General features: G+C 43.8%; 1 protein-coding gene and 1 long non-coding RNA gene across 10 annotated transcripts in view; one reads left to right on the top strand and one right to left on the bottom strand.

The window, feature by feature from the left end:
- Positions 1 to 10,208, top strand: part of LOC106529083 (CSC1-like protein 2) — a 13,380-nt gene extending 3,172 nt beyond the window's left edge. For 3 of the 4 annotated variants that reach the window (XM_014024420.1, XM_014024423.1, XM_014024422.1), the window contains 16 exons: positions 238 to 346; positions 422 to 492; positions 600 to 680; positions 820 to 943; positions 1,062 to 1,195; positions 1,744 to 1,881; positions 1,960 to 2,113; positions 2,265 to 2,371; positions 2,958 to 3,044; positions 3,127 to 3,192; positions 6,693 to 6,855; positions 6,940 to 7,045; positions 7,120 to 7,287; positions 9,267 to 9,382; positions 9,452 to 9,535; positions 9,628 to 10,208. In XM_014024420.1, coding sequence (XP_013879874.1) covers positions 238 to 346; positions 422 to 492; positions 600 to 680; positions 820 to 943; positions 1,062 to 1,195; positions 1,744 to 1,881; positions 1,960 to 2,113; positions 2,265 to 2,371; positions 2,958 to 3,044; positions 3,127 to 3,192; positions 6,693 to 6,855; positions 6,940 to 7,045; positions 7,120 to 7,287; positions 9,267 to 9,382; positions 9,452 to 9,535; positions 9,628 to 9,828 — 1,909 coding nt within the window. In that variant the 3' untranslated portion in view covers positions 9,829 to 10,208. The remainder of the gene's footprint in view (positions 1 to 237; positions 347 to 421; positions 493 to 599; positions 681 to 819; positions 944 to 1,061; positions 1,196 to 1,743; positions 1,882 to 1,959; positions 2,114 to 2,264; positions 2,372 to 2,957; positions 3,045 to 3,126; positions 3,193 to 6,692; positions 6,856 to 6,939; positions 7,046 to 7,119; positions 7,288 to 9,266; positions 9,383 to 9,451; positions 9,536 to 9,627) is intronic. The other variant, XM_014024421.1, reaches the window with a different exon arrangement.
- Positions 10,033 to 10,529, bottom strand: part of LOC106529088 (uncharacterized) — a 3,949-nt gene continuing 3,452 nt past the window's right edge. For 3 of the 6 annotated variants that reach the window (XR_001311584.1, XR_001311588.1, XR_001311589.1), the window contains 2 exons: positions 10,417 to 10,518; positions 10,033 to 10,254 (listed from right to left, as the gene is read on the bottom strand). This is a non-coding gene — a long non-coding RNA (uncharacterized LOC106529088). Of the gene's footprint in view, positions 10,255 to 10,348; positions 10,519 to 10,529 lie in introns of all 6 variants that reach the window. The other 3 variants (XR_001311585.1, XR_001311586.1, XR_001311587.1) reach the window with 3 other exon arrangements.

Raw genomic sequence — 10,529 nt, 5'->3', positions numbered from 1 at the left:
GACTGAAAACAGAGGAAGATGTTAGCCTAGCTTAGCACAAAGACTGAAAACAGAGGAAGATGTTAGCCTAGCTTAGCATAAAGACTGAAAACAGAGGAAGATGTTAGCCTAGCTTAGCACAAAGACTGAAAACAGAGGGAGATGTTAGCCTGACGCAGTGAGAAGCAGTATCTGTTGGTTTCAGGGTCACAGGTCAGATCTGGACAGCACTTGAATAAAAATAATTTGTGTTTTCAGAACTAATCTGCTTTGGCTCCACACTACGTTTGCCTTCATGTATCTCCTGCTGACGGTCTACAGCATGAGGAGACACACGTCCAAGATGCACTACAAGGAGGATGACCTGGTAGGCACAAGGTCCTGAACAGAGTTTGAACCAGYTTCTGTGGTGGGTCATTAATCTCAGTTTTGTGTCTTGCAGGTGAAACGCACTTTATTCATTAACGGGATTTCTAAGTATGCTGAGGAGGGTCAGATCAAGCAGCACTTTGAGTAAGTCCCCTGGTTGCAATGAGACTGTGGACCGGTTCTGGTTCTGGTTCTGGTTCTGGTTCTGGTTCTGGTTGGTTTGAACTGTTCGTCTCTGTGCTGTCTTGCAGGCAGGCGTATGAGAATTGCACTGTGTTGGAGGCTCAAATCTGTTATAATGTGGCCAAACTGATGGCTCTGAATGCTGAGAGGTTTGTCAGCCCCAGTGCATGCTGGGATATGAACCCTGACCCGTGGAACCATCACATCTAGCAGTTCTGGACTGGTTTTTGAACATTGTGGGGTTTATCGAGCTGAGTGTCTGTAATGTCTCTGTGTTTGTGTTGACAGGAAGAAGACGGAGCGCAGTAAGAAGTTCTTCACTGACCTGATGGCGAAGGAACACGTTCCCACCATGATCAACCCCAAACCCTGCGGACACCTGTGCTGCTGCACCATCACCGGCTGTGAGGAGGTGATGCTCACAAAACTCACCCTTTAGACAAAAGTTTAACTGAAGTCCAGGCTCGGGTCAGCTGAGCCGTGTGTCGTTACGCCTCCTGAATGTGGGCATGTCTCTGTTTGTCCTGCAGGAAGAGGCGGTCAGCTACTACACAAAGATGGAGGCCAAGCTGAAAGAGGAGTACAGGAAGGAGAAGGAAAAGGTCCACACCAAACCACTGGGCATGGCCTTCGTCACTTTCCAGAACGAGGCCATGACTGCCATGTAAGCCCCGCCCCAAATTAACCACACTCCATTCTGTTGGTAGCTCCTCCCACTTATTTTGTATTTTACATCCAGGTGATTGAACTGTTTGATATTGCACCGTATTGCCCATCCTCTCTGACTCCTCCCCGTCACCTGTCCTCTCTGACTCCTCCCCGTCACCTGTCCTCTCTGACTCCTCCCCGTCACCTACCCTCTCTGACTCCTCCCCGTCACCTGTCCTCTCTGACTCCTCCCCGTCACCTGTCCTCTCTGACTCCTCCCCGTCACCTACCCTCTCTGACTCCACCCATCACCTGTCCTCTCTGACTCCTCCCGTCTCACCCATCACCTGTCTTCTCTGGCTCCACCCATCACCTGTCCTCTCTGACTCCACCCATCACCTGTCCTCTCTGACTCCACCCATCACCTGTCCTCTCTGACTCCACCCATCACCTGTCTTCTCTGGCTCCACACATCACCTGTCCTCTCTGACTCCACCCATCACCTGTCCTCTCTGAATCCACCCATCACCTGTCCTCTCTGACTCCGCCCCTCTGTTTTCACAGCATCCTGAAGGACTTTAACGCCTGTCAGGTGCAGGGTTGTCGGTGTCAGCTGGAGCCTCAGTCGTCTCAGTTCAGTGAGGTCCTCCATGTTTACAACTGGAGCGTTTCGTACGCGCCCGACCCGCAGAACGTCCGCTGGTACATAAACAAGCCCCGCCCTCCTCAGACCACACCCACTCTGAATGAATCAACTGAAGTGTTTTGAACATCCTGCAGGGAGAACTTATCGCTGGGGGGGATCTCCTGGTGGATCCGCTGCTTCATCATCAACTGCATCCTCTTCCTCCTGCTCTTCTTCCTCACCACGCCCGCCATCATCATCTCCACCATGGACAAGTTCAACGTCACCAAGCCTGTGGAGTACCTGAACGTGAGGAGCTTCAGCTTCAGTCACACTGTTCTCCCTCTGGTCCTTCTGAGCCTTCATGTCTGACTCTTTGTGTTTGTTTGTTTGTTTGTTTGTTTGTTTGTTTGTTTGTTTGTTTGTTTGTTTGTTTGTTTGTTTGTTTGTTTGTTTACAGAACCCCATCGTCACTCAGTTCTTCCCCACCCTGCTGCTCTGGGCCTTTTCTGCGTTGCTCCCCACCATCGTCTACTACTCTGCTTTCTTTGAGGCCCACTGGACCAGGTATCACTGCCTCCTCGTCCTCAGTCCTGTTACACTGAGCCTGGTCAGAACCAGTTTTAAACCAGTCTGAACCAACCAGAACCAGTTTGAACCAGTCTGAACCAACCAGAACCAGTTTGAACCAGTCTGAACCAACCAGAACCAGTTTGAACCAGTCTGAACCAACCAGAACCAGTCTGCTGAACTCTGAGTCCAGTTAGAACTGCCCCACTTAAACCTGAGTCCAGTCAGAGATTTTTATGGTAGAACTGAGCCAGCGATCAGCTGAAGATCAGCTAAAGTTCAGCTGAATATCAGCTAAAGTTCAGCTGAATATCAGCTAAAGTTCAGCTGAAAATCAGCTGAATATCAGCTAAAGTTCAACTAAAGTTCAGCAGAAGTTCAACTAAAGTTCAGCAGAAGATCAGCTAAAGTTCAGCTGAAGATCAGCTAAAGTTCAGCTGAAGATCAGCTAAAGTTCAGCTAAAGTTCAGCTGAAAATCAGCTAAAGTTCAGCTGAAGATCAGCTAAAGTTCAGCTGAAGATCAGGTAATGGGGTGGAGGTGTGGTGTCACATATATCCTGATCAGAACATCTGTTCCTACAGGTCCGGAGAGAACAGGACCACGATGCACAAGTGTTACACCTTCTTGATCTTCATGGTCCTGCTGCTGCCGTCTCTTGGACTCAGCAGGTAGGAGACCTCGGGTTTGGTGGTCCTCTGGACAGAAATGGTCCAGGTCTGCTGTGTCTCACTCCTCTGTCTTGTTCTCCAGTCTGGATGTTTTCTTCCGCTGGCTGTTTGATAAGAAGTTCCTGGCTGATGCTAAAATCAGATTTGAGTAAGTTGTTTATTGATTTTATGTTAAAACCTCCTAAACCTGGTCCAAGACCTGGACCACATGACCACGCATCAACTATTCAGCTGTTCATTAACCATACTGAGCTCTCCACGGGTGCTCYGGTCTTACAGATTTTAGACCTTATAAGTCTTACAGGTTTCAGGTCTTACAGGTACTACAGGTTACAGGTTTTAGAGGTCTCACAGGTTTTAGGTTCTACAGGTTTCTGGTCTTACAGGTTTCTGGTATTACAGGTTACAGGTCTTACAGGTACTACAGGTTACAGGTCTTAGAGGTCTCACAGGTTTTAGGTATTACAGGTTACAGGTCTTACAGGTTTCTGGTCTTACAGGTTTCAGGTCTTACAGGTTTCAAGTCTTACAGGTTTCTGGTCTTACAGGTTTCAAGTCTTACAGGTTTCAGGTCTTACAGGTTTCTGGTCTTACAGGTTTCAAGTCTTAATCAATCAATCAACTTTATTTATAGAGCACYTTTTAAAAACCACAAGGACAACCAAAGTGCTGTACAGTAAGACAAGTTAAGACAATAAAAGAAACATAAAACACATATCAGGGTCACAGCAGGTGAGCACAAGTTGCCATTATAAAACAAAATCACATTGTGTTAAAAGCCAGAGAGTAAAATTGTGTTTTTAAAAGAGATTTAAAAACAGGAAGTGATGAAGCCTGTCTGACACTCAGGGGAGGATTGTTCCACAACTTGGGACCGACATCAGAAAATGCTCTGTTGTTTAGGGATGATCAGCAGCAGCTGATCATCTGATCTTAGGGGTCGGGGTGGGCAGATACAAGATTGTTCAAACATTTGAAAACAAAGAACAGCAGCTTAAACTGAATTCTGTAGTGAACAGGGAGCCAGTGAAGGGACACCAGGATGGGAGTGATATACTCGCACCTGCAGGTCTGAATTCAGAGGCGAGCAGCAGAGTTCTTCACAAGCTGCAGGCGGGAGAGAGAGGTCTGACTAATGCCTACATACAGTGGATTACAATAATCGAGGCGAACTGTGATAAAAACATGGATTAATTTTTCCAGGTCAGATCTCACCAAGATTGATTTCACCTTTGCTGTTTGACGTAGCTGATAAAAACTCTTCTGAATAACACTGCTATCTGTTTGTCAAATTTAAAATCAGACTCAAACTTCACCCACAAATTGGTGACAGTCCCTGAGATGGAGTGACAGTGAGCCAAGATCTACGCTGGGGGAGGAGGAGCCACTCGATCCAAACAACATAACTTCAGTCTTATTTTCATTTAGACTAAGGTAGTTAAGAGAGAACCATGCTTTAATATCATTAAGACAGTGTATGAGTTGGACTATGTTGTTTTGTGCAAAGGGAAAATAGATCTGGCAGTCATCAGCATAACAGTGAAATGAAATACCAAACTTCCTAAAAACAGAGCCAAGTGGAAATAGGTAAAGGGCAAATAAAAGGGGGCCAAGGATTGATCTCTGGGGCACCCCATGTGGAAGGGGAGCTGTGGAGGACATAGAGTTGTCAATCTTTACACAAAAACTCCTATTAGACAACTAGGACCGAAACCAATTGAGGGCGACACCCCTAATGCCCACACAGTGCTCAAGATGAGAGATTAAAATGCTGTGGTCAATGGTGTCAAATGCAGTGGACAAATCTAAAAGCACTAAAACAGCAAACTTTCCGGAATCTGTTGACAAAAATGTCATTTGTAACTCTTAAAAGCGCACTCTCTGTGTGTGTGTACTGTGGAGGGGTTTAAACCCAGACTAAAATGGCTCAGTGATACCATTGTTGACTAAAAATGGTAACAACTGGTTTTAGACAACCTTCTCTAAATTTTTAGAAATAAATGAAAGATTGGAGATAGGCCTAAAGTTGGAGCAGATAGATGGATCAAGACCTGTTTTTTAAGTAGAGGATGTACAAATGCATGCTTAAAAACTTCAGSTACTGTACCTGATGAAAGACGTATTGATAATCTGTAGTACACTTGGTCCAATATTTGCAAGAACCTCCTTAAATAAGCGAGGTGGGATAGGGTCTAAAGAGGAACCAGAGGATATGACCAACTGTTTCCTTCAAAACAGAAAAGGATACCGACTCGAACTGATGAAAAAAATGATGAGTAGTGTAAAGGAAGACCAGGGTCATAGGGAGGCTGAGAAATACTGGATCTAATTGACADAATATTGTCAGTGAAGAAGTGAAGAAAACTTTCACAGGTTCCACTGGAGGCATCAGAACCAACAAACTTAGAATCATTGGGCCTCATGCAAGAACCGTTCGTACGCACAGATTTGTTCTTAAGTTGTGCYTACGAGTGATTTAGGAGAATTTGTGGCATTCACCAATGTTTTCGTATTCTAAGATTTTTTTCAGATACGAACAAAATTCAGGAGTGGTCCAGACCTGTCGTATATTTTACCAGCAGTCAGTCTGCTGTTATCCAGACGGGTTTTCTTCACTAAGAACTTTATATTTCATTAGTTTGAAGATATTTAGAGTTGAAAATAAATRACACTCCATAATTATGTTGACAATAGGCTATTCTGCTTGAATTAGAGTTATAATTTTAAATGTAATAATTTAGACTAACAATATAAATTGTCCGTCCGTCTGTTTTCCGCCGCTTATCCGGGATCAGGTCTCGGTGGCAGCAGAGAGACCCCCTCTCTCCAGCGACACCTTCCAGCTCGTCCTGGGGGACTCTGAGACGTTCCCAGACCAGAGGAGATACATAATCCCTCCAGTGAGTCCTGGGTTTTCTCCAAAGTGCCAGACTTATTTTGAAATCATTTTAAAATGCTTATTTCAGACCCGCATCTGAGACCACCTACAACCGCGCAGCGCGCGGGGAGGGGGGCGGTGGGGGGTACGGTGCGCAACGGTGTGTCTTCTGAATAAATGAAAATGATTTAACACAGTTGTTTATACTTTTAGCAGCTCTTTTTATTCCACAGCTGACCTGCTAAAAATGACAGATTTTCTTTTCTGGATCTCTGACAGACGGACTTCAATCTCTGAACTCGTAAAGTTRTTCTTTTTAGTTTTDYCTGTCATTTTCATGAATGGACACTTCCTGATATCTGAGGCAGGAAACATAGCCTTATATGGTGTTTTTGGGGTGGTAATTATGCTAATCTCCTCTSGCGTGCACGAGCAGCTGGATAGAACAGGTGAATTTACGCAGCTCATTTACAGACTTTTCCTGAAGATAGAAGAGTTTGTTGAATCAGACGTGACATGTTCGTACGAACCCTTTGTACGAACAAAAGTAAGAGAAATTTAGGATGAGTACGAACATGTTCTTGCATGAGGCCCAATAAGAACAGAGTCTAGAGTTTTGAACAAAACACTGGGTTTATTAAAGATCTTACAGGTTTGAGGTTTTACAGGTGGTTAGGTTCCATTAGGACAAAAGAAGAGTAAACATGTAGAACTTGTTTAGTTGATCAGTAGTTAATTAATTAATCAGTTAATTAATGGCGTGTCCTCAGGTGTGTCTTCTTGCCGGATAACGGAGCGTTCTTTGTTAACTACGTCATCGCGTCGGCTTTCATCGGAAATGCCATGGACCTGCTGAGGATCCCTGGTCTGCTCATGTACATGATCCGGCTCTGCTTAGCCCGCTCCGCCGCAGACCGCCGGAACGTAAAGAGGGTGAGTCTGGCTGCTGTCGGTGAGGAAATGGGCGGGGTTAAATGTCCGGACAGGTCTGTGACTGTACATGTGACCTCCCTGCAGCATCAGGCCTACGAGTTCCAGTTCGGAGCAGCGTACGCCTGGATGATGAACGTCTTCACCGTGGTGATGGCCTACAGCATCACCTGTCCTATCATCGTTCCCTTCGGTGAGTCCTGCACACGCTGCACTACCTGAATCAGCTTTCTGAGCAGGTGGAATCAGCTCACCTGTCCTCCACAGGTCTCATGTACATGCTGCTGAAACACCTGGTGGACAGGTACAACATGTACTATGCTTACCTGCCCTCCAAACTGGACAAGAAGATCCACTCAGGAGCCGTCACTCAGGTGGTGGCTGCACCCATCCTCTGCCTCTTCTGGCTGCTCTTCTTCTCCACCGTACGGACAGGTGAGCAGTGCTACCTGCTGGACCTCACTCACACCCGATCTGTTAGAGCAAGTCCGTCTCAGGAGAGAGGATCAGGTGGGCCACTCAGATCTGCAAGCAGGTGATGGGTTAGTGGCCTCTAACACTCKTGTCAGGTGACAGGTTATTGACCGCAAACTGAAGAGTTAATCTAACTCATCTTGTTAATAACTGGTGAATAGTAAAAACTGATGTCTGGTTCATAACTAGTGACTAGTTGATAACTGATAACTAGTTAATTGTTGGTGACTAGTGAATAACTAACTATTTAATAACATAACTAGGTAATAACTGATAACTAGTTAATAATTGATAACTAATTAATAACTGGTGACTAAATAATAACTGGCGACTAGTTAATAAATGGTAACTAGTTAATAACTGATAACCAGTTAATAACTTATTAATTATTACACNATAACTGGTGACTAAATAATAACTGGCGACTAGTTAATAAATGGTAACTAGTTAATAACTGATAACCAGTTAATAACTTATTAATTATTACACAATAACTAGTTAAWAACAAGTGATTACTTAATAATTGATAACTAGTTAATTGCAAGTGACTAGTGAATAACAATAACTAGTTATTAACTAATAACAAGTTAATATCTGGTGACTAGTGAATACTGATAACTAGTTAATATCAACAATTAGTTAATAACTGGTGACTAGTTAATAACTAGTGAATAGTTAATAACTGATAACTAGTTAATAACAAATATTATTTCTTACATGATAACTAGCTATTAACTAGTGATTAGTTAATAACTTATAACTAGTTAATAACTAGTGATTAGTTAATAACTTCTGACTAGTTAATAATTGATAACTAAGTAATAATTGGTGACTAGTGAATAACAATAACTAGTTAATAACTGATAACTAGTTGATAGCTGCTGACTAGTGAATAACGATAACTAGTTAATAACTGGTGATTAGGTAATAACTGATAAATAGTTAATAAATGATAACTAGTAATAGCTGATGACTAGTTATTAACTAGTGAGTAGTTAATAATTTATAACTAGTTAAAAAGGTGACCAGCTAATAACTGATAACTAGTAAATGACTAGTAATTAGTTATTGCCTGATTACTAGCTATTAACTAGTGATTATTTAATTATTGATAACTAGTTAATGGCTAGCGATTAGTTCTTATGTGATAACTAGCTATCAACTAGTGATTAATTTATAACTGATAACTAGTTAATAGCTAGTGACTAGTTAATAACTGGTGACTAGTTAATTGATAACTAGGTAATAACTATGACTAGTGAATAACGATAACTAGTTAATAACTGGTTATTAGGTAATAACTGATACCTAGTTAATAGCTGATAACTAGTTAATAGCTAGTGACTAGTGAATAAGGATAACTAGTTAATAAGTGATAACTAGTTAATTTCTGGTGACTAATTAATAACTAACTAGTTAATAACTAATAACTGTTTAATAATTGTTAATTAATTAATAACTGGTGACTAGTTATTAACTAATACTGAGTTAAACTGGTGACTAGTTAATAGCTAGTGACTAGTGAATAATGATAAGTAGTTATAACTGATAAGTAAATAGCTGGTGACTAGTGAATAATGATAACTAGTATAATTAGTGACAAGTTAATAACTGACAGTTAATAGCTGGTGACTTGTTAATAAATAGTGACTAGTTAATAACTGATAACTAGATAATAACTAGTGATTAGTTCTTACTTGATAACTTGCTATTAACTTGTAATTAGTTAACTCAACTGATAACTAGTTATTAGCTAATGACTAGTGAATAATAGTAATTAGTTAATAACCGATAACAAGTTGATTGCTGGTGACTAGTGAACAACTATAACCAGTTAATAACTGATAACTAGTTAAAAACTGATAATTAGTTAATAACTGGTGACTAGTTACTAATTAATAACTTGTTAATAAGTGGTACCTAATGCTAACTACCCCCAGGCTTCGAGACTCCCACCTCCATGTTCACCCTGGTGGTCCTAATCATCACCATCGTGGTCTGCCTGTCCCACGTCTGCTTTGGACACTTTAAGTATCTGAGTGCCCACAACTACAAGGTGAGTTTCACCAAAGTGGTCTGGATCCTGTTCTGGTCCTCTGTCTCACTCTGACTGTTCCTGTCTCAGATCGACACAAAGGACAACGAAACAGATGCTGTGAAAAATGGACGCCCTGCTCGGCCGTCGTCCTCGCCGACTTCCAAATCTCAGGTGAGTGTGTGGCTCAGAGCTTCTGTGGTCACGGCTCATGGTTCTGGASTGGTTCTGGCCCAGTTGACCCGGTGGTGTCTCTGTGTGTCCAGCAGCAGCAGACGCAGCAGCAGCAGATGTACATCGCCCAGGTGCTCCAGGACCCAAACTCGGATGAGCCAGGCGGGGCCAGCAGCGAGGAGGACCGGGGCTCGTCACAGGACGAGGAGATGCTGAACGGAGGGAGCAGCATCAACGAGGCGGATTTCCAGTCGGGGGAGGACAGTCTGATCGCCAACGAGGTCCACCAGTAGCTGGGGGTGGAGCCCGAGGGAGGGGCGGGGCTAACCACGCTTCAGTTCAAAAGAAAGCTGACTGGAGATTCACTGCTCGCACGCAGACAGTAGTCTGGCTTGGTTAGCTCCGCCCCCTCTCAGCCTGAAGACTTGACCCTGACGTTAGACGCCGAGCCGGCTCGCCAGCAGGAAGTCACTGTACATACCCGCCAAAACCTTTCCTGTCCTCTGGTGGGGGTTCAACTGGTGCCTGGCCTGGATCCTGATAGTCCACTCTGAGTCCTGATGGTCCTGTAGACCACCAGGACCTGGTTTTCTTATGGTCCTGTAGACCACCAGGACCTGGACTCCTGATGGTCCTGTAGACCACCAGGACCTGGTCTTCTTATGGTCCTGTAGACCACCAGGACCTGGACTCCTGATGGTCCTGTAGACCACCAGGACCTGATATTCTTGTAGACCACCAGGACCCGGTCTTCTTATGGTCCTGTAGACCACCAGGACTTGGTCTCCTGATGGTCCTGTAGACCACCAGGACCTGGTCTTCTTATGGTCCTGTAGACCACCAGGACCTGGTCTTCCTATGGTCCTGTAGACCACCAGAACCTGATATTCTTATGGTCCTGTAGACCACGAGGATCTGCACTCCTGATGGTCCTGTAGACCACCAGGACCTGGTCTTCTTATGGTCCTGTAGACCACCAGGACCTGGTCTTCTT

The sequence above is a fragment of the Austrofundulus limnaeus genome, unplaced genomic scaffold (genome assembly GCF_001266775.1).
Source record: "Austrofundulus limnaeus strain Quisiro unplaced genomic scaffold, Austrofundulus_limnaeus-1.0 Scaffold422, whole genome shotgun sequence".
Classification (NCBI taxonomy): Eukaryota; Metazoa; Chordata; class Actinopteri; order Cyprinodontiformes; family Rivulidae; genus Austrofundulus; species Austrofundulus limnaeus.
Note: the sequence above shows the minus strand (reverse complement) of the source record. Positions and strands in the feature narration are given on the sequence as shown.